Genomic DNA, 23,751 nt, shown 5'->3' with positions numbered 1-23,751 from the left:
AAAAGAGTCTGAAGTCATACTTCATCTTTAGTTTACTATGCATACCGCTTAAAATACTGGGTGTAAATGGTTGCAGTTTGAAGGCTGGTTGGTGGCTTTTGTGTATGTGAAATAGATGATTTAAGAAGAATTCCCAGTGTACATGGCAGAATGGCCACAAATGCCAGTATTATATAAAAAAACAATAGGTGATGGAGGGAGGAGACTATGTCAGTATGGGATTTGGGGGGCAGGGGTTGGTATAAAATCTAGTATATAGGGAGGAGGCGAATGGGTTTAGTATGACATTCAGTATTTTGGGGAAGAGGACGACTGGGTTGGTTTAGGATCCAGTAGGTAGGACTGGGAGAGAACTGGGTTGATAGGGGTTTAGTAGGTAGGTGAAGGAGGAGATTGGATTGGTATTGGATCTGGGTGGTAGCAGAGGGAATGGACTAGGCCAGTAGGGGATCTGGCAGATGGAAGAGGATGGTATGTGGTCAGCATGGGACATGGACAGTAGGGAAGGAAGATCTGGGGTGAGGGAGTGATATACCCTGTTGCAAGTTTGTGCTCTTTGGGTATGTTCTTTGCTTCTGTCTCCATCCGGACTCTGTGGCCATCCTGCCATGTACACTCAGCTCTTCCCTGCAGCAGTTCATTGGCACTTGGCTCCTCTCTCCATTAGGTGGTCCAGCAGAGAAGGCTGGTCTGCAGCAGCTGGACACGGTGCTGCAGCTGAATGAGCAGCCTGTCGAGCACTGGAAATGTGTGGATCTCGCTCATGAAATCCGGTGACTATTCATCCAAACCAGGTTTTGGGCTGGCCTCAGGCGGGTTCCCTGTTGGAGCAACAGGTGGAGGGCAGGGCCCAGCAGAGCGATGCCTTAGTCACTTACTGAGTTAGGCAGCCTTACCTGGGCAGAGGCAGAAGGACACACATTCATCTGTGCAAAGGAGAGGAGGGTTGGAAGGGAGGGGCCTGGAGGGAACAGGAATGGCAGGGGGGCAAAGGCTTTGGAAGGGAGTTGGCTGGGGAGTCTCTGAGGAGCTGTGGGGAGGAGGAGTCTGAGCAAGCTTAAGGGGAGGCAGGAAGCTGAGGGAGGTCTCTGAGGGACTTGGGGGAGGATGACTGAGTGAGAACAGGGGAGGGGATGAGGAATCTCTGAGCAGATGCAGTGGGCTGCGAGAGAAGGTCTTTGAGGGGGAGCAGGGAGGTGTCTGGTAGGTGTTGGACATAGGAGGGGGAGTCTCTCAGGGGATGTGGAGAGCCTGGAGGGAGAGAGCCTGGGGTTCTGAAGGGACGAAGGGGCAGTATGAGATAGGGCAATGGGAACAGGAAATCTGTTAGGCCCCTGAACTCATCAGGGCTGTAGAGATGCTTGTCATCTCTTGGCACTGAACCTCTTCTTTGATGCTGAGTCTGAGTTCACTCCTTGGCCTCCTTGCTTCCCCCCTGACTGCATTTGTCTGAATCTGTCTTGTTGCTTCTCTTTCAGGAACTGTCCCAATGAAATCATCCTGCTGGTTTGGAGGATTGTCCCTCAAATCAAGCCCGGCTACGAAGGCATGATCCGGAGGTCTTCTTGCAAGTCCACCTATGACCTCCAGTCACCACCCAACAAGCGAGAGAAGAACAGCACCATGCCGTCTCGCCCCGAGCAGCGCCAGAGCTGCCACATACTGTATGATGGCAGTGACGGGCTTGTGCTGAACAACTGGGAGAGATACACTGAGATTGGGAAGCGGAGCCAGCACACCATGCCACCCCTGTCACGAGCATCCTCTACTGGGGACAAGAACTACATCATTTTAGCACCTCTCAATCCAGGGAGTCAGGTACTATTGCCCTTCAGCACTATGAAAACTTATTCCTGGGCTCTGCATGCAGTCCTCTTCCCAGGCCAGTGCTATGTATCTGTGGCATAAGTTGGGACAGTCTCTCCAGACACAAATTAGGCTTCTCCACTAGAGATGCATGCCAGAGGAATCTCTTACCTTCTTACCAGGGGCTGTCACTTCTGTACCTCTGTAGGTTGATGCTGTTGGGTGTAAGTGGATTACTGTTGTCTGTCCGCAATGTGCTTCTCATCAGGGCTCTGGTAAGGGCTAGGGAAACAGGAAGGACTTTCAATAGATAGGCTATGAGTTGAGGTTCTTCTACCTGAGGCAAGTCACTGCCTTTGGTTTCCTCCTCTGTAGTGTGTATAGGGATGATGATATTGCTCTTTTTCATGAATCCCTTTGGGGGTTCTGGAGGTAGGGAGCTGAATATTACTGTTTTATATCCTGAAGCATCCTGGGCTACTGGTAGCCTGCGTGAAGTAACCATGTCTTTTCTTGTTTGTGTCTTACAGCTGCTGAGACCTGTTTATCAGGAGAACAATGCTTCTGTGGGTAAGTCTCCTTTGCTGATGCTCTGAAATGGCACAAAGCTGGTCAGGATTTAACCACAGGAGTTGGGAGCTTTGCTTTCTAGGAAGTCTCTGTGTTCAATTCCCCAGTGGCTTTGGGGTGACAATGAAAAGATCTCGATTCTCTTCCAATCTCTGCTGTGATCAGAGTGTGACCTTGGGCAGTCATGTCTCCATGGTTGTTCCAGGGCTAGAACAAGGCCCTGGATAACATCTGGTCTTAAGGTCCCATGAGGAAGAGCCTTGATTTTCATTAAACCTAAGGAATTCTGGCTCTGAACTCTGCCAAGATCAAAGCCTTGATATGCGGCTGATGCAGCTTGCAAGTACTGAGGGAACAAACAGGAAGGCTTTACCCCTCCAGCCTGAGGTTGAGGGAAATCCCATGTCTCAGGCTTTCCTCTAAGTTATGTTGACTCATTTGCTCATTATATATAGTGAATCTGTTGGGTCCGTTCTCAGAGTTGCTCTCTCTGCTGTTGGGTGAGGACCTAGAACAATAAACCATTAAGAGCTCAACCTTCCCTTCCGAGCTGTGGGAGCTGATGCCAATCTGGGTTCAGAGAAATGCAGTACCTTTGATATCTTCCCTCTTCCCCCTCCTGACTGAGTGACTTCCATGCATCCTGGTGGTGACATAGTCCTGTGATTCATCATATTTTCTTGGGAAAGAACTTGCTGATCCTGCTCACAGACTGCTCAAAAACCATGTGAACTATAGATTGTTCGGCTGTGGGAAACCCTCTGGCTTGGCGCTCCCTTCTGCTTTCTCTATGTGGTTCAGAAAACAAGAGTGAGCTGCAGAGGTGTGTCTAATTTGATGGAAGGTGATACATTGGCTTTCAGAGCCTGGTGAGGTAGGTCAAGGGCAGCTGAATGGCAATATTCTCTGTGACAATAGGTCTCTGTTTTTTGGTGGCTTGATGGAGAGGATGAAGCTGAGCACTGCTCTCCAGTCCTTTCACCCTGTGAATGCTGTCTCTCAATCAGGGCCTGTTGTGTACAGTTCTAGGCACAGAAAACTCTCTTAGGTCCCATGCAATCCAGCTTCTTTGTGCAGGGCAGTAGTGCTTCCTATAGGTCTGTGTTCATGCCTAGGTTTAAATTCCTGCCCACTGATAGACCAAATTTAGTATAAGAGACAGGGACGGGGCTGCAACTCCAAGTACTTACCTTCCTTAATAAGTTCTACTATACATATGGTTAGCCAGCTTTTGTGGGAAGTAGACCAATACTTGCTATCCAGATTGCAATAAGATCTGAAGTCTTTGTGTGTTTCTTGGGGTGTAGCATTTTCTTCAGCCTAGATATTGCCTGAGAAGATCTAGGTTCCCCTTTTTACAGTTTTCTGTAACAGTGGTGACCAGGAGACCTCACATACTGATGGATCATTGAGAAGCCTAAGAATTCTCCCTTCTCTGGCTTAGGGTTTCTGTTTCATGAAAACAAAACCCAAATCCATGTTTGCTTTGATATAAATGTAAAATATTATAGATTTTGCAGGGGAAGCCTGGCTTGGAGGAATTGGGCTGAGAAATGATCTCTCTGACTGTCATTTGTGCACCAAGGAGACTTCTATTTGTTTGGCTTATTTAATACACCAGGAAACCAACATACTATGTGAACTGTTCTACTTGGCCTTGCAGGCCCTGGCTGTTGGAAACACTGTATAGTGAACAGAGCACACATTATTTCAGCTCAGTGAATTGCTCTCTGAGGTGTTGAAAAACCCAACAAATACCAAGAGCTGTGAAGTTTATTCAGCTTCCTATAAAACCCAACTGTACAGTCCTAGACCTTGAGATGCTGTTAGTATTGGGCTGAGTATGTGAGAGAAGGAGCATGGATGAACAGTGGGTTGCAATAAGAAGGTACGTGTCTCAGTAATGGAGTTCAGGTAGGGGGACTCCAACTTCTGGACCCAATTTCTCCTCCTCTCACAGGAGTTTGGTGAGTATTGCCAGATTATCAGTTATAAATCAAAACTTTCTTGGCATAGTACCCAAGCTTGAATCCTTCTTTAGACCTAGAGTTCAGTACTTGCTATATTTTCTTCCTACCCGCCTAACCTACCAACGTGGCTTAATTTCAGCTACTCATGTATGCAGCCACCACTCCCTGAAGCTAGCATCTGTAGCTGTTAATGCCGTGTAATGCTGTGTACTCCCTGCTGGGCTTCTGATACAGGCATAAAGCAGACCGTGTGTAGTCAGGAGTCTTCTGGGAGTGTAGTCAGGAATGAAGCCTCCCTAGCTGGGTTTGGGTTAGCTGTGAATAAGAAGGTTATACAGTGTTTCTGAGCTAAGCTGGTTCTCTTGTGAACTTAATGAGATGAAATCATTGAAAGTGGGAACTCAGGTTTGAGAGGGATCTGGGACACAATGAGATCCTGAAGGTGATAGAATGGGAGGTGAGAGAATGGGAGGCACTCACCAGGGCATAAATTGGATGTTGGTAACCCATTTAAAAAATCACCATCATAAGGCAACAGTTTCACTCAGAGACTCTTGAAAGCCTTCTCTGACTCAGAATCACTGACAGGGAGCAGCAGCCCTCATGCTGAAAAAAGATGCAGGTGAGAAGGCAATCTCAGCTGGTGTAGTTAGGATCCTTGTGGAGAGCTCAGTGGCAGAAAGCTGTGCTGTGCATTTGGAGAGGAGCTTGGCTTCCAGGTGTAGTTGTGGAAGAGATTTTTTTTAGCTTCTTTGGACTGCATAGTCTCTTCCTGACATGGTTGCACTGTTGGTGCAAGTTTTCCAGCTGGAAAATTTTGCACTGAACGTAGTTGCTGGCCAGCATGTGTAGTGGGTATAACATTGTGTTTGAGAGCCTCTGCTGCAGAAAAGTTAGATGACATTGGAGTGGGCAGTGTGGCTTCCAAGTTTCTGTGCATGCTTCAAATTTGTTCAGCCCTGCATTTCTGCTGATGGGGGAATTTTCCTTATCAGAAACCTGATCAGGAAGCGATAGTTTATTGCAATATTTTCCTGCCACTACTGACCCTGTGAAGAGTGTATTTTTTGCCATAGGGAACTCCCTGTTATAACAGGGGTGTGGTGAGGAATCAGGCTTTTCCCCGTAGTGTTTATTTTTAATTAGTTTTTTTCAGTTTGTTTAATGTTTTGAGTACAGAGAAAAGGCAACTGTAGTTAATCTGAGCAGTGATAAGAAGAGCAAGTGCTGAGCTCATTGTCACCTTCCATGTTGCAAAAGGAATGCAGCTTGACTGTTTTAACCAGGTCTGGGCACAGAAACCCAGGAATCTATTTTTGATGTATGACAAATTTTGGAAGTGAAAGAAGAGTTAGCCATAGGAAGTGAGAAAAGTCAAAATCCAGTCTGAATGGATTGTAGCTGCATTTCCTTTCAGCACACTGCTTGTTGAGTCCATCTCTCCTGAGGTGGTTTTATCTGGAAATCGGACAATTAGCAAAGGGAACACACCAAATTACAGAATGATTGCAGTTAGAGATGGAAACAGCCTGGTAGGTCACTATGGCCACCCTCAGTGAGGACAAGTTATTGGGCCAACAGTAAACAGTGGGAGCTGATTGCCAATAAAAAAGCACAATCTGTCTCTGCCCATGTTTATCTAAAAGCAAACACACTACTTCCTAATGGTTAATGGAAAATGTAATGTTGGTTAGATTTGTGTATTTACTTTGGAAAAGACCCTATCTGCTCATAACCTTATTCAGAGTGTTTTTGGCCTGTTTCTATGCAGGAAGGTTAGGGGTATCAGCGGAGATGCAAAGGCAGGAGCAGAACATGCAGAAAACTCTGCTGTGGTTAGAACAGAGTTGACTGAATTCAGAAGTTGGTGGCTGGACAGACCAGTGTATTTCTGAGTGATCATCATCTCTTGATGCCTCTTAACTACAGTGTGATAGGGCGTTAACATAGGGACTCGCACAGACATACCAGACATGTCGCTTTAGCCAACGTTCCTTTGCTCACTCTTTACATTTTCATTTGTGCTCATTAAAGTCAAAGTGATTGGTCTGCGAGATTTCTGCCTGCTAGATCCTTGCCCTGAGTTTATTTGGGTCACCAGCAACAAAAATGAGGGATGCCATAGTTCTTCAGTAGCCTGTCAAGACAACATCTAGTGGGAACAGTGTTGCTGACATAAATATAGATAGATCTTTTAGAAATCATTTTCCCCTGAAATCTTGACACAGGATTTGGATTCCCAGCTTCCAGAGGCCTTTGGTCTGAGGCCTACTTCTAGGGTAGAGGGGCTGCTCTGACTTCTGAGGTTAACTCTGAGCTAGCAATATGCGTACTGTGTACTCTGTATGCTAGCTAGTCCAGGTGCTGCAGCCAGCATAAAAGAGTCTACTTCTGGTCGCATGAGAGATCCCTGGTATGGGCCCGACCCCTTCTTACATTCCAGTGTTTTTCAGTGGCCCCCACTGATGTGCGACCAAGGAGGACTTTCTCCTATGTCAGGAGGAACACAGATACATAGGATTGAAATAGACTCCCTGAATCATCAAGTTCAGTCCCTGCTATCATAGGCAGACGCATAAAATCCTGTTAATAAATTTATCAAGCTCCATCTTAAAACTAACTAGTTCTCCCACCCCCTTATGATTCGGAGGCTGTTCTAGAACTTTGCTCCTCTGCTGCTTAAAAGTCTTCCAGCCTAAATTTATTAATGGCCAGTTTATACTAGGGTGACCCAGATATGGACTGTGGGCCTCCCCATGGGTCTAGCTATTTGGTGGCAGAGGAGTGATGACAGTGTTAATTGTCCTGGCTTCCAGAACTGTGGCAATTAAGGCTGCTGCTGTTCATCGTGCTACTAAATTTCTGGACTCATGTGGAGCCTTGTAGGCCAGATGATGTGGGCCCTGCATGCTGGATTGCACCTGTGGATTGGCCCCATGCCAGTCATCTGGCCCATGGGGCCAGATGTGTTAATCACCACTGGTGTAGACTGATTTGTTCTTTTGCCAACATTGTCCTGTAGCCTAAATAGCCTTTCTTTTCCAGTGTTACCCCTGATGTATATGTAGAAAGCTATCACATTCCCTCTCAGCCTTCATTTTGCTGTGCTAAACAAGCCAAACTTTTAGTCTCTTCTTATAGGATTATTTTCTCATAACATTCTTGTAAGGTTCTCCATTTCTCTAATAACCTGAGTGTCTCTTTTCTGCACTTGTTCCAGTTTGAATCCATTTTCTTTGATCATGGGTAACCGGAAGTGTGTGCACAATATTCTGGATGAGTGATAGCGGTCATTAGGGAATATTGAGACTGCTGGGCCTGATGGACTGCAAACTTCATGCTGTAGTGTAAAGTACTTTACAGCTCTCCTTAGATTGAAAGTCCTATTTTGATATTGTCTTTAACAAGTTAAAGAAGGGCCAAATGGAAAGTCAGTCTCGTCACTCCCTAGACAGGAGAGTGCATAATTAAGTGTTTTGTTTTTTTATAGCTGCCTGCTTCTTGTTAGGCACACAACACCCTTTGCTCCCAAATATTTGTCCCACTACAGTTCTCTGTGAGATGGGTTTGAGAAGGTTCTGAAGTGAGAGGATGATCTGCTATTGGGATCAATATGTACTCCACTAGTTACTTCGGCAGCCTTCTTTCCTGAATCATTCCTTTGTGTTGGAGAAAGCTGTTCCAGTGGCTCCCTTCAGCATGGGAAGGGCTATTCTAACTTTAAACTCTGGGGATGGACTGCTCCAGGACTGGCAGTTATTTGCTGTGCAGTTAGCTGAGTGCACCTGTTCAGTGACACATTTCAAAGGCCATTTTGACATAGCATCCATTCAACATGGATTTGCATTGCTGTGGAGTCAGGCATTTGCCTTCTGGAAACAGATGAATGTCTTGATCTGGTTGGCTGACAATGATGTGAAACCTTTGGGGATATCACTTCTGTGAAAGCTGAGTACATCACCCTGGGGTTTGTTCAACAACCTAGGAAGGTTTTAGGCATTAAACTGGCTGAAAAGAACTGTCCCTCATGCAGTAGTACTTGGCGTTCCCAGTTCTATTCCTATAACCTTAAAACCAGACTGTCTGTGAGGTAGAGAAAGTGGGTTATAGCCTCATGTCTTCATCTGGCTTGAGCACAGCTGGAAGATATACTACTCTGATCCTTTGAGTTTGCTCACTCCCCTTGGGTAGAATAGAATAGCAGTAGTCATATCCCATCCAGGGACTGCTGTGGTTCAGTGGTAGAAACCTTGTCTGCTATATGGGAGACCTGGGTTTGATTTCCAGATGTGCATGTAAGTACAGCCATTGAGGTGCCAAATGTTTGGACTTGGTCTGGCCTTTGACTTCCATCTAAAGGGGTGATGGAAGGTCTGGGTAGCCTCCACTCCTCCATAGTCCTGCCTAGGCAGACGTGTTGAAGGTCCTGTTGACCTCTCACACCTACACGATGATCCAGAAGGATTGACCATTGCCTACCACTATTTTAAAATAGTGTGGTATCTAAACATGGGGCATGACTGCTAGTGAAAATGCTGAATGAAAAGCAAAATGCCTTATCTATACAACTTACATTTAAAGATACTTAACGTTCTGCAGCTAACGTAACTAATAGAAAGGAACAGCATTACTTAATGCCAGATTACGGCATGCCACTTAAAGATCAGTGAACCCCTAGGCTGCATCTATCAGATAGTGTAATAGAAGATGCTTCCAGCTGTGCAGGCAGTGTGAAGGCCAACATGGGATATTCCAGAAAAAAAACTTGTAGCTCTAAGTAGATTCAGCTGGGGTGTTGGGAGGGTTCCATAATTATAGGATCTTGGGCAATTCAAGTACAGCACAGTCCTGCAGGGATTAGGAAGATTTCACCTAGTTATGGAGCAGGAACAGCTAGAAATGCAGAACAGGCAGACTGAGGGGATTTAGAATGAATGGGCCAGACCCTCAACATCTCCTAAGTCCTTTTGGGGCTACTGGAATAATCTTAGTGTAAAACTGCTTTATAGCAGCAACTGTGAATTCTCATAATCTAGCAGCCCACAGAGGTGGTATAGGATAGGTATGGCTGTCTCTGTTCAGTCCTACTGTCGGCAGCTTCCAAGGCCAAAGGAATAGTAAGGAAGAGAAACCCACCAAACCCCCTTTCCCTGGTGCATGGGACAGGCTGGTATATCTGAATATCTACCCCAGGGACTCTCGGGAGAAACCTGTTAATATAGACCACATCAGCCAGAATGGTGTAATTCAGGCCCAGCTCTGTGTTTGGGTGTGTTTGGATTCTGGGCTCCTGTCCGTGCTTTTTTTCTGTTTAATGAAGAAAATAACCTCACCCACTGCTGCCATCCTACTCCCCCATGCATCCAGGAGGAAGAGCTGTAAATCAAGTACATGAAAAAGGAAGAATTGTTTGTGTTCTCACTGTGCTTTGGAAACCCAGCCAGTGAGCCAGAATCCCCGTGTGCTAGGCCTTGTGCAGACACAGAACAAAAATGCAGTCCCTGCCCCACAGAACTTACAGTCTAAGTGTGCAAGACAAGGCAGGAGAGAGAGCAAAGGCAACCAGTTAGAGCTTACTGGTTACCCTGGTGGGCAATGGCTTCAGTATGCCAGGAGCCAGATTTTATTCCACCTATTAGATCAGCCACTCTCAACCAGGATTCCGCAGCACCCTGGGGTGCCTTGAGATCCTTTCAAGGGTGTTGCAGTTTGCCATGCAATATTATCACTGTTGGGTGTGCAGATGCGATTCACAAGATAAACCCAGAGATTTTAAATAGAAATTCATAGTGTTAAAACATTGTGACTGGTTGTTGTCTTTCTGAGGTGTTGGCAACTGAAGAATTGCTCTATTACAGGGGTATTCAAACTTTTATAAAAAGTTCTGACTCACAGTTTCAGGTCCTGTACCCTCTTATATTTTTTTCTTGTTTTTAAGCGGGGGAATAAATTGAGGCCACCGTGGTGTGGGAGGGAGTGAGGCTGGGGCAGGCGCTACACAGCCTGGCCAGGGTGGTGTGCGGGACAGAGCTATGAATAGCTCATCTGGGGGGGTGTGGGGGTGGCTTCCGCTGCTGTGTGCACCTCAGGAGGGCATGGGAGGCATGTGCCCCTGGATCTGCGTGGGGTAGGCAGGGCTGGTCCAGTGGTGGGGGAGGGAGTGGGGCTTGGGCAGGGGCTGCCCTTCTGGGGCAGGGCGTGGGACTGAGCCAAGTGGAGGGGGGAGGGCGCTGCTACAGCCCCCCTCCCCCCAGGAGGGCATGGGGGCATGTGCCCCTGGATCTTCATGGGGCAGGCTGAGGCCTGTGGCCGGGGTGGCACCAGGCTCTTCCCAGTGGGGGCTGGGCTAGGCTGTGCTTGGGGCGGGTGGTGGTGGCACTGGGAGGGAACAGCCCGGTGCAGCCTCGCCCCACATGCAGATCCAGGGGCATGTGCTCCCCATGCCCTCCCAGGGTGTGCATAACAGCGGCGCTGGGAGTGGGGGCCAAATGGGAGAAGAGCTCAGATGTGGCAGCTGCCACCCCTGCTGGCTATTGGCTGCGAGCAGCGGCTCAGTGGCCAGTCAGAAGAGTGAGCTGGGGTGGGTGGTGGGGAAGCGCTGCGATGTGTCATGTGGGGCCAGTGGTGCCCAGTGTGCCCCTCTCCCTCCCCCGGGTAAGAGGCAAATGCGCTGGGGTAGATGCCACCGCCGCGCCCTGGGGCATGCCCTGTCCCCACCTGCATGTACCCCTGAAGACCTTTCTAAGTATCCCTGGGGGTACACATGCCCCAGTTGACAACCCCTGCTGTATTATTTTTACGTAGTCAAAAAGAACAGTGAAAACTAAGTGCTGTCATTTTCTGAAGTGTGTCTTGAGCCTAACAAAGGGCATTTTGAGTCCCAAAATGTTGAGAACCAGTGTATTAGATGCATAAGTGAACTTTGGCATCTCAGTGGGATTCCATTCCAGCCTAATAGAGTCCCTGGGAAACAGTTAGTGCAAAAGATGGGTGGGTCCTCTTCCCCTTTGCTGCTTTGTTGACCTAGTCTTAAGGGTAAGATGATAGTGTGTTACAAAAGTAGAGGCATTAAAGGATTTTCAGGATGTGAACAGGATGGAATAGAACCACACTTAGGCACCCAAGTCCACTTAGATGTCTAATAGGCTGAAAAGAATTTGACTTCAGGAGCCAAACCAATTTTTGGAGGTGTTATGGCAAAGGAGAGCAATGTTATGAGTTACAGCTTGTATTGTAGAGGAAGAGACAGGCAAATACAAGCTTCTAGTTCCTGTTAATCTCTCTGAGCCAAATAGCAAATATCATCCAGGTCTCTGTTCAATGCATATCTGCAGGTGGGGGAGTAGGAATTGTTTTCAGCTATTTACAAGGTTCTGATCTAAATTATGCCACTGCTGAGAAGATGAGTCACTGACAGTGGCTATAGGCCATCTTCAGACACACACGGAGCATCTGTATGATATGTTTTAATGCTCAGTAGACTAATCTACTGTGCGGTAAAGTATCACCATCTACATGTACACAGCATTTACTGCACAGTAAATTAGTCTACTGAATGGTTGGCTACTACCTGTAGATACAGGTAGTAGATCAACCATGCAGTAGCTACTGCACAGTAGTACATGTGTAGACAGCTGACTAGGAGCAAATTCCTGCAGGTTAGTCCAGGCAGCAGGTGGTGGGGAAACTGTCTGCTCCTGGGCACAGAACTGGGAAACAGCTGCTGGGGGAGGAGAAACTTTCTCAGCCCCACCCACCAGAGCCCAGGCATGAGTTTGGTGTCCCCTGCCAATCTGGGGCTGGCACCTGGAGGAGCCTGGAGTAGAGTAGGTTAGCAGTAGCCTTGCGCTGAACTGCTCCCATCAGGAGCAAATTTGTTCCTAATAGGCGTTTGTGTAGATGTGCTCCCAGGGAAAGTTTACCATGTAGTATTTTACTGTGTGGTAAGCTTACAGTGCATTAATAGCATGTGTAGATGCATCCACAGACAACTATCAACTTCATTATGATCAGAAGTAACCTCTTTGTGGGGTGTGGAGCATTTGCTTGAATCTGCTGGCTATGAAGTGGGAGTGGAGTAGGAGTAGTGTGTGTAGCATTTAGTTTAACCACAGATGAAAAACATTTCTGTCGTAAGCAGAAATCAGCCTGGCACAACAGCACCTTGATAATTTAGTGTCTAAAAATAATTCCCAGGTTGTGGGAGCTTCATGACACCCTGTGTGTTGTTTGATGGCCTGGAAATCCTGCAGGCTCAAAACAGCCATTCGTAGACACCAGTCTCAAACTTCATAACCCATATGTAGCGTAATGTAATGACGGTACTTGACCATTGAAGTAGGCAGCTGCAAAGAAGGCCTTTTGTGTAATCCTGGGTTTTTTCTGGATGAGGATAATGGTTTTCTGCAGTGAAAAGAGCCAGAATAGAAAACTAATGAGACTGGGCAGATTTCTCAGGTCTGAAGGTGAAATGTAATACTTAAAAACCCAAACTGTGTGGCCAGATTCTGCTACTGTTATGCATTGTGAGTCATCCCTGACATATACAAATGCCACACTGGAGCAGGTGTTGATGTAATCATTTAGAAAGACATGGATTGAATGCTTACATATGAATGTAATTACTAACACCTCTTTCTGACACTCATCCTGACATTCTCTGAACTGAGCAGCTTATAGAAGCCATAATAAAAATAAAGGTTTCTTGCCATAACATGAAATCCCACATAATTATCCACAATATTTTAGAATAGGTATGTTCCATTTCCAGTGGTAATGTTTATAAGCCAAAATGTCCAAAATTTCTCTCCCTACAGGTTAGACATTGTTGCTTTTATCTCTGTGAAGAGAAAATCCCTTGCTTAGCAAGGAGAGTCAGATGTTTCTTCCATTGCTGGAAGCACCGTAGATATTGGACAGTTTTGATTCGAGAGTAACTATTTGAAGTCACAATTTAAAAGCTACTTTGCAACTGTTAGTTCATATTTTTAATTCTTTCTCTCTGAGAAAATATTGAGAACATTTTATGAACACACAGTAGGTGTCTACACATGCAAATAATCTGGGTGTAATTTACTTTTGAGTAAACTCTCCCAAGCACGTGTCTACATGTGCAGGGATGCAGGAGCAGATTTGCTGCTCCTAGCAGCAGACTGCTCCTACTCCCTGCTGCCCCTGCAGCAGCTAGGGGGAACTCTAGGCTCCATCTGGGTACTAGCCCAGGGTCCAGGAGACAGCCGTTTCCTGGCAGGGGCTGGGATATTGCTCCCTGCCCTTGGGAGCTGCCTGCTGCCGAGGCAGGCTTCACCACTGGATCCTGGTAGCAGGGACCTCCCAGCCCCTGCTCTGTGATCACTGGGCCCAGGCTGAGAGATAAGGTTCACCTGGTCCTGGCCCCACCATCGTGGAGTGTGGGCTGGGAGCTCCCTGCTGCTGGGCCAGGGGGACATTGTCCCCACTCAGGCTCTGGCGGCAGAGCCCACCCCAGCAGCAGGCAGCTCCTGGGGGCAGGGCGCAATCTCCCACTCCCTGCTGCCTGGCTGATTAGGAATATATTTGCTCCTCAGACGTCTACACGTGCATTACTGCGCAGTAAGTAATCTGAAGTAATTTTGCCACTTGCATTTGCAGGTATCAAATTTACTCACGATTAGAGCCAAATACTGTGCTGTAAGTGTCTGTGTGTGTAAATGTGGATGCTTACTGCACGGTAATTAGCTCTACTGCACAGTAAAGCATCTCATGTAGATGTGCCCATTATGTATAAAATACAAGATGCCATTCTGGACTATGGACTGACTTTTACTGGTATTTGTTTGGGAATCTGCCATCCATGAGTAATGTGACTGTCCCACATTAGTGCTAGCAAAAGCTTTATACAAAGCCCTTTATTGTACTTCTTTTAGGGGTGTGTGTGTGTGTGTGTGTGTGTGTGTGTGTGTGTGTGTGTGTGTGTGTGTGTGTGTATAAATGTGTAAAGCCTTGTCTTTAGCTGATGTGAATTTGTTTGTGACAGCTAAGGATATAGTCCATAGCAATATCCCTTGGTTAATCTTTGACTAAGCTCCCACACCATTCAATCAGGTAATATTTCAGCTCAGTGTATTACGGTAGGTTAGGAGAAGGGAAAACTTTTTTTGATTTATGAAATAACAGGCTGTTTATTGGATTGCCAGCATGAGGTGTCCCTCCAGTCTTCAGAAGTGTTTAGAGAAGCGATATATACAGAATCATTGCTTCTGTAGTAAACTCTAGAAATAACTCATTTCCTATTAGAGAAAATAAAATCTCTCCTGCTAATTTTTAAAAGTATTGATTTGACATGACAATAAGGTGAGTGATTCTTTCCAGCCCTCAGTTCTGGTGTCTTCCATCTCTCCACCCTTTTGGGTTATTAATCCCTCCATGCTTGGGATTTAAGAAATAATAATAGAGTAGAATGGGCCCTTGGAAATTCAGTTTTCTTTCTCTCTGATTCCTTTTGCTTTCTTATGGTCCTAGGAAATGCAAGTAAAGGCAAATCCCATACAGGATCTGGGCGGAAGTCCAGGCTGATGAAGACAGTGCAGAATATGAAGAACTATGGGAACTACCAGAACTGCACCATTGTGAGGCCTCATATCCCACACTCCAGTTATGGCACCTATGTGACACTGGCTCCCAAAGTGCTAGTGTTCCCTGTCTTTGTGCAGGTAAGCTGGTCCTTCCTGGGCACATCTGGAAACTACCTGACCAGAGAGTGACAGAACTGACCACAGTGTCTTGCAACAGGGCTTGCTGCTATAAGTTGTAGTGGTTACTCTCAACACTGTCATTTAAGGGGGAGAAATTCCCGCTAAAGAACTGGATTCCTAGTCATTTCCAGCTTCCTCCTATATTCAGCATAGTATCTGATTCATTCTCTGCGGGGAACTGTGCCCTGCCCATGTAAATTCCAGTGAGACATTGCCACTTCTCATTTCTGTAATTTACATGATAAAAGGCTAGTTTTCTGCCTTTGGTCTTTGAGGGCACCTATACATGTGCCTGATGCCTGCTCCAGTGAGTGCTAATTAGATTATGCAGTGTCCTTGTGCTTCAAAATGGCGGTGGGGCGCTTTAACTAAAGCTTGGTGAACGAGCTTTAGTTAAAGCACGCCTGCCGCCATTTTGAAGTGCGGGATGCTGAATACATGAGATGCAGGCGGTTTAATTAGACTGGTTCCCTACCCCGGAGCACGTGTAAAGATGCCCTGAATTCCTGAGCCAGTTGGTGGAGATCTGACCATTCATATTTGAGCTTAAACCACTTGGTTCTCATTATGCAAGGTACAGAGCTACGATACAGCTTCTGCCTATAGCTGAAGGGTCACCGAAACTAATTTAGTTATGCCACTTGACAACCCTCAAATCAAACCATATTAAGAGGGGCATCAGGGTATAAGGGGATTGTGGGGTGAAAGAGGGGGACTCTACCTTCTCAATTCCAAAAAAATAACTGTCTCATAATTTAGATATGATTTAGTGGGAATAGCTGGTTTGGAGACTCCTGCTCTGTTCTTAGTGCCTCCTGCTTGGATATTGTATATGGCCAGATCCTCAAAATGGAAAAGGCCTGGATTTGACCCCAGTTTTGACATAATTCTGTATGTGCAGATAAGTCTCCCACACTGTTAAAAACAACTGTATCTCTCAGAGATTGTTCTACTTCCATGTGCCTGGTTTTGCTAACGCTAGTCCAGCTGCACCAATGCATAACAATAGGATTTTTTCAGATTTTTCAATTTTTTGTAATGTAGACAAATCTTTAGAGAACATAGTGAAGGTGAATAGCTGTGTGGCATCTTGAGAAAGGTGACTATAGCCAGAATGATGAAAGAGAAGGTAGTCAGATCCTCAGGTACTATATGAAGTCATCTTCTCCAGGTGGAGTTCAGAGCTATAGGCTTAATTCAGAATGACATTTTGAAAGTACTCTTCTTGTGGACCCATTGCAAAGGTTCTGGGGTGAAACCTGCCAGTAATTTCCACTATCTGATTTTTAAAACCAGTTTCTTTCTATATCACTGTCTTGCCTGACACAACCACTGATCCATTGTGAAGTGCATGGTTTAGCTGAATTCATCGTGCTCCAGCAGTGGTTGCATTCATGACTTAAGAACACAGTAGGGATTCTGTGGTTGTTTTATTGCCTTTCCAAAATAGTGATTCTTGGTTTGACTCTATAATGTTCCCATAATAATGTTTTTGCTGACATTTGTGAGATTGTATTTATTGAGCTCAGCTTTTTTGGCTTTGTTTTACAAAATTTCATTGTGTAAGCTCTCAAGTTGTATCCTAGTCGCATCCAATCACATGCCCTTACGAATTCTCTTTTGGATGATGTCATCTGAGAGCTGTTTTTGCACTTACTGTACGGTAATCAGGGCAATCAATGTTTGTTCAGTTCTTCAGTTAATTTAGTGTCAAACTGAGTTGTCCCAAAGGTTTAGCTTTGTAGCCCAAGGTCCACTGCAGCCTGGAAGGAGAGAGGAGATGCTTCTCAGGGCCTTTTCATCTTTCTAATGAAATGAATCAATTACAAATGTGTAGCCACCCCTGTTCTTGTCTGAAGGTACATGACAGTTTGATGGGCTACTGTTGTGGTTGGGCTTCCTGCTCAATGAGCGGACATCACCGAGCCCACACTTTGCAGAATTAATGTACAAAGAAGCAGAAGCAGCTGATAGTCTTTTTATAGCTCCACATGACGTAGGTGTTAAGTGTAAGGCTTTTTTTTTTTCCCTTTTATCGCTTAGCTGGACTGCAGACTTTCCATCCTTGAGAGTTGTGCAGTTGTAAGGTACCTTCTGATTGTTTCACTTCTAGTGGTTTTCATACTAAGCTGAAGATGAAGTGTATTTGATGGGTGGAATTGAATTTTCATAGCAAGCCTTCTCCTTGTGAGTTAAAGTTTTGAATCCTTTTTTTTAACCTTTAAATCTTCAGCCTCTTGATCTTTGCAACCCAGCACGGACTCTTCTTTTGTCAGAGGAGTTGCTGCTTCATGAGGGCAGAAGCAAAACTATAAAGGTGAGATTTTCTGTTGCTTTTAACATGGGTACTGAGCTGATGCTTTCTGAATATGTTTTCGCACCTTTTAACATGCTAGATTGAAAGTGTAAGTGTTTGACTTTTAAATGCCTTTATTACAGTGAAATTCAGAAAACCTTATAGCCAGTTTACCGTGATAAACTAAATGCCACAGCTTGGCAATTGCTAGAAATCTTTTCTTTCCCTCGTTGTCTCTGATGTCAGCACAGATAGGACTGTATAGGGCAAATCCAGTCACTTGCCTAAAAGCCAGAGTTTTTTTCCCTCTGCATATTTGTCAAGTCAGGATCAGGCTCACAGGACTGAGGGGATGAAAGGGAAGATTGCAAAATTGGGTTCCATAGAAGCCAGGCATAGCCTTTGCTACAATTCTCTTTGTAGGTCTAAGACATGAGAGGGGAAACATGCCATCTCCTTAACGCCTTTCTCCTTTTGCCTGCTGCATCTTGTTTCCCTTCAGCATTATCAGAAGGGACATGTAAAGTCTTGGCAAACAGGTCAGGCCTACTTATGTTTCAACAGAAGCCATAACATCCAAACCAAAGGAATATGGTGATTTTTGGTTGACATTATTTGCCTTTGTTTGGATCCAAAGTTTAGGGGTTGCAGAAAAGAAGTACTTGAGACTAAAATTGCAATTCCTTTCAACTTCTGTTGAGGCACTGGAACCTGGGAGCTTCGTTGGGATCCTGCCTCTGCCTATTACAAAAGTGTGGGGCTTACTACATTTTGTCTTACATGACCTTCCTTGAAACCCATTGTTAGGCAGGGTACCCTTTTTTTTCCTGCCCATTTAACATAAGTATCATGATTTGTTAGACCATGATTTGTTAGACCAATACTGTTGTGTCCATGGAGCCAATGAAGAGCTTTACACTTACTGTCCAAGTACTTATTATATAATATATTTTTGTGTGGCTGGTTGTAGAATCCCAGGACACACCACCTCATTCCTTCCTGTTCAGTGGCATAAAACTGTCTAAGTATGCTCACTCACATATATGTAGTTTTGTTTCATTAAGTGACTGATATTTCTTTGTGGTTTCCAGAATATATAAGCCCTTTGATTTGCTTCACTGGTCTCCCTATGAAAGTAAATGGAAAATATGTCATTCGTTTGGGAAAGTTGTCGCTGATTTGCAAATAAAGTACTCTCTCATCTGCCCCGATACCCTTTACAACCCTGAGACTTCTAGACCTAAATATTCCCCAAGGAACCCTCAGATAAGCATAGATCTGTGTGAAATCAAATAGGCACAGCTTTGTGAGTGTAATTTCTTCGTGATGGTTTGGAAATATTGTGGCATTTCCCTCCATGGAGAAATGTTTAATTGAAGTCATGGTGCTCATTGTAGGCCACTTTCACTTGTTTAACTTCAGATGTGCTTCAGAGGTTAGTAGAAGCAGTAAAATGTAAGATAACTCAAGTCACTGTAGTTGCTATGTCAGGCTTGTGAGGGAGACAATGAACTGGGAACAGTAATACATAGACACACATAGATGGGCATGTTGGGATTTTGTTATTTAGAAAAAATATGCTGTTCTGTCACTTACGTCAAGTGATGTTATTAAACATTTTGAGAACACTGCTGCAGACATCAGAGATGTTTCAGAATGAGGACATTGAAGTTTCATGATGTCCAGGCAATGGGTGCGGGACTGAAAGAGGACATCAAAGTTGGTGGTGTCTCCATGGTCAGGGACTGTAGCACTCTGACCATGAGCATGACAGAGATGGATGGGAGGAGTGCTGGGCTTGATGCCATAATATCTATGTATATCGGGCCATGGGGGAAAGGGCAAGGGATATAACTAGGAACAATAGATAAATAAGAGTATGAGGTGAGAGTGAGCCCACAGTGGCATCTAGAAGTGGTCCTGAACCTGCATTACAGAAATAAAGGAGAATCCCAGTGAGTAGCATTTAGACATCACTTAGCCTCCTACGGTATGGCTTTCTCATGTGGCATTTGGGAGGACTGCTTTTCTAGAACTTTGCAGGGCAGGAAACACACGTTCTGTGTTCTCTCTGGGAAGTTGGAGATCTTTCTTCCCAGTGGAACAGAGGCATTTGCTTTAGACCCTGGTATCTTATAAGACACTGAATCTAAAACCTTTGAAGTCAACATACTGTACAGTGGTATAGAATCATGGGGTTGCAAGGGATCTCCAGGGTCATCCAGTCCAAGCTCTGAACAGATGTTCGACTTGGTGTTCCTAGACCATCCCAGACAGAAGCTTAATAGTGTATTCTTGAAAACCTCCAAGTGCAGGGCATGCCACAGTTTCCCTAGGCACTTTGTTCCATTGTCCTATGCCTCTTACAGCTACAAAGAGCTGAGTAAAGTTGTTCTTTTCACCCCTTGAGTCTCACATAGAAAAACTCTGGTTAATGCAGCTGCAAATGGCATTTTCTTCCCCCCACCCAATAGATCACAGTGTTGTCTTATGTTGGTTTGTGATTCAGTACTGTTACCTAGCTATTGATCCCCCATTCTGCATTTGTCCATTTGGTTTATCACAGAATTGTAGAAATTTAGGGTTGGAAAGGACCATAGGAGGTCATCTAGTCCAACCCCCTGCTCAAAGTAGGACCATCCTGAACTAGATCATCTCAGCCAAAACTTTCTCTAGCTGGGTCTTAAGAACCTCCAAGGATGGAGATTCTACCACCTCTCTGGGTAATCTGTTCCAGAGTTTTACTACCCTCCTAGTGAGAAAATTCTTCCTAATATCTAACCTAAATTTCCCTTGGTGCAACTTCAGACCATTGCTCCTTGTTCTGTCATCTGCAACCACAGAAAACAGTCCCGCTCCATCCTCTTTCAAACCTCCCTTCAGGTAGCTGAAGGGCAGGGGCGATGCATAGGGGGGGCATGGGGTTGCATGTGCACCCCCTGAGAGCACTGGTGTACCCCCTGTCAGGCTGCACTTCCTGTTTAGCCGGTGGGCAGAGGGACAGGCGGGAGCACTAATCCCCCCCCGCGAGCACCAGCTGGGGAGCAGGGCCACCAGCAAAAGCGGCCGCACTGCTTCTGGAAGCGCTGGGGGACTTCCAGAAGCAGTGCGGCCACTTTTCCTGTGAGTGAGATCAGCCGCAGCTAGTGGGATTGGCCGCCAGGGGACACCCTCCCCCCCAGGCACTGACTGGTGTCGGGGGAGGAGGGGAGCACATGCCCCACCTTGACTCACGAGGCACCAGACACCCATGCTGAAGACTGCTATTAAATCCCCTCTCAGGCTTCTCTTCTCTAGACTAAGTAGGCCCAGTTCCCTCATCCTCTCCTCAGACGTCATGTGCCCCAGTCCTCTAACCATTTTTGTTGCCCTCCACTGGACTCTCTCCAATTTGTCCACATCCTTTCTGTAGTGGTGTCATTTGCAAACTTGCTGAAGGTGCACTCTCTACCATCTTCCAGGTCATTGATGAAGACATTGAACAAAACTGGCCCCAGGACCAGCCCAACTAGATATTGAGCCATTGATTACTACTTTCTGAGCCCGATACTTCAGCTAGTTTTCTATCCACCTTACAGTCCATTCATCCAGCATGCACTTCCTTAGCTTGCCTGCAGGAATGTTGAGGGAGACCATATCCAAAGCCTTGCTAAAATCAAGGTATATCACATCCATTGGTCTCCCCATGTCCACAGAACCAGTCCTTCTGTTATAGAAGGCAATCACGTTGGTCAGGCATGATTTGCCCTTGGTGAATCTATGCTGACTGTTCCTAATCACCTTTTTCTCCTCCAAGTGCTTAGAAATGGATTCCTTGAGGATCTGCTCTGAATTTTCCAAGGACTAAGGTGAAGCAGACTGATCTGTAGTTCCCTGGATCCTCCTTTTTCTCTTTCTTAAATATGGGCACTATGTTTCCCTTTTTCCAATCATCTTGGACCTCTCCTCATCACCATGGGTTTTCAAAGGTGAAGGCTGGTGGCTCTGCAGTCTCATCAGCCAACTCCCTCAGCATCCTCAGGTGAATCTCATCTAGCCCGATGGACTTGTATATGTCCAGCTTTTCTAAATAGCCCCTAACCTGTTCTTTTGTCGCTGTCAGCTGTTCATTTCCTTCCCAAACTGTGCTGCCCAGTGCAGTAGTCTGGGAGCTGACCTTGCCTGTGAAGACTGAGGCGAAAAAGGCATTGCCATTTGGCCATAGTCAGAGTTTAACTCTCTACTATGGTCAAGGATCCTTCTCCCTGCATCTGGCTTGATTTCAGTGCAGCTGTATCATTCTCCATGTTCTGCTGTACCTTTTCATTTCTTGTGCACTCTCTTTCCATTCTTCTGTGAAGTCTTCCATTCTCTTTTCTCTTCCATCTGTCTTTCTTCACAGGCCTATTCCAGCTGGAGATACCACTCCTTTGCTGCTGCAGATTAGCTGTGGTTGGCTGGATTTCACTCTACTTCTGAGTCATTCAGGATGGGGAAGCCATGGTGCATTTGCTGCAGACTAAAATCTTGCATCATAAATTAAAAAAACCCAAACCCTTTTGCCTTTCTGCCTTGACTCTCTCGTCACCACTTTGCTTGGACGTAACTTAGCACCTCCAAACTGTGAGCTTGGGGACCTTCCTTTACACCATGCTTAATCTCTTCCACCTCCTGAGGGAGTGACTGTTTCTATCTCTGGAGACCTGCCAGAACCTGCCCATTGGTGCACTCATTCAGACTTTAATCACATCCTGTCTAGACTTTACTGCAATTCCCACTTTTATATTCTTCCAAAATCCCTTCAGCCAGCCTTCCGTGCCAGAGGATCCTGTTGTGCAGAGGGTCTTTGTCTTTGTCTTTGTCTGGACCATCTGTAGTGTACCTCAGGCTTGTTCAACTTCTAAGTGGACAAGGGCCATGGGCTGCACCAGTGGGGGCCTGGCCTGCAGTGGGGGCCACCCCTGCTGCACCACGTGTCTTTCTGCTGCCCCTGCCCTCCCCACTCCACTGTGTGCCCGGGTGCTTCCCGTCACCCTAAACTCCCCTGCTGCTTTGCACCTCTCAGGCACCCCCCAGCTTCAGGCCCCTATAGCACTGCAGGCTGTGCCAGGTTATACCACCCTGCCCCCTTGTATGGGAAGGGAGAAACCAGAGGGAGACTGGAGAAGCTGCTTTTGCTGCTGGACCCTCCATTTAACTCCTTGTGGGCTGCAGGTAACTTTTGGGCCTCCCATTGGACAACTGTGGTGTACATAAAGGCATCTAATGAAGTAAGCCACTGCACAGGAAATCTTAGGCTGGCTGTGCATCTCTGACTTTGGTTAGTTTTTGAGGTGCAAATCTTCCCTGCCTTCAGCTACTCAACTGTCATGGGAAATACTCTTTCCCACCCCTCTTTTCTTCTCCCTGTTTCCATTCCTCTTCCCAGCAGAGAAATGAATTCAGGACAGACCTGCAACACCTCCATCTCAGAAGCACCAGGAATGATGTGGGTTTAGGCTACTGTCCCATGAACTCTCCACACAAGCAGGGGTTTTTTTTCCCTTTGCATTTCTCCTTAAAACCAGATGTAGGTTCAGGAACAAAGCACCTCTGAAGAGGCAGGGGTGTGACAGGTCTCTGTGTGGAGTGGAGTGCCCACTACAGGGGGTCAGATCAGACCCCTGAACTCTGGCAAAGATATTTGCAAACCTGGTTCTCGGGAAGCGTAGCTCATGGCAGTGTCCTGCCACCCACCCTCCCTAAATACTTAGGATTAGGGCTGGCAGTCCAGTACTGTTCACCTTTCCCTTGCCTTTCCCATCCCTCTCCTTGTTGCATTCAGCCTTGCAAACCTTCCTGGCCCACATCCCAGCCCCTCTTCTCATCTGCTCTCAATGTCACACTCATGCCTACATATCTCCTGTATCCCTAACTTATCCTCCCAACCCTTTTCCTGCCACACTTACCCCCACACACCATCCCTTCCTCCTTGTCCTCTCCATCTAGCCTCCCTAGTACACTCATGCTCACTCACCCTCATCTCCCACCTTCCTGTCCCTTGAATCTCCCCTTCCTCTTACCTTCAAATATAGTCACCAGTTCCTTCCCATCTCTGCCCTCCCTTCCTTCCTCACATTCCTATGCACCACCCCACATCCCTCTATCTGTCACTTACCTTCACACCCCTTCTTCCCTCTGACATGCAGTCACCTCAGTCACACTTATGCCATACACCATTCAGTTGATAAACCTGTCCCCCACCCCATCCATGTCACACCCCCCACACCTATCCTCTGCCTGCCAGTTACCTACCCGCACCATATCTTTCCCTTCTACCCCATCACTGGCTTTCTAGTTCCAGCCTCTCTGTCACAGTCACTCCCACTCTTTTCCCCATCTACTTTTCAGTCTCCTC

General features: G+C 46.2%; 1 protein-coding gene across 8 annotated transcripts in view; it reads left to right on the top strand.

The window, feature by feature from the left end:
• The window catches only part of RGS3 (regulator of G-protein signaling 3), a 222,393-nt gene that overhangs the window by 66,429 nt on the left and 132,213 nt on the right, over positions 1-23,751 (top strand). For all 8 annotated transcript variants that reach the window (XM_019510367.1, XM_019510370.1, XM_019510366.1 and 5 more), the window contains 5 exons: positions 668-773; positions 1,479-1,818; positions 2,337-2,376; positions 14,847-15,037; positions 17,313-17,396. In XM_019510367.1, coding sequence (XP_019365912.1) covers positions 668-773; positions 1,479-1,818; positions 2,337-2,376; positions 14,847-15,037; positions 17,313-17,396 — 761 coding nt within the window. The remainder of the gene's footprint in view (positions 1-667; positions 774-1,478; positions 1,819-2,336; positions 2,377-14,846; positions 15,038-17,312; positions 17,397-23,751) is intronic.

The sequence above is a fragment of the Gavialis gangeticus genome, unplaced genomic scaffold (assembly GCF_001723915.1).
Source record: "Gavialis gangeticus isolate Ggan-Ray unplaced genomic scaffold, GavGan_comp1, whole genome shotgun sequence".
Classification (NCBI taxonomy): domain Eukaryota; kingdom Metazoa; phylum Chordata; order Crocodylia; family Gavialidae; genus Gavialis; species Gavialis gangeticus.
This window is presented reverse-complemented; position numbering and strand designations above follow the sequence as displayed.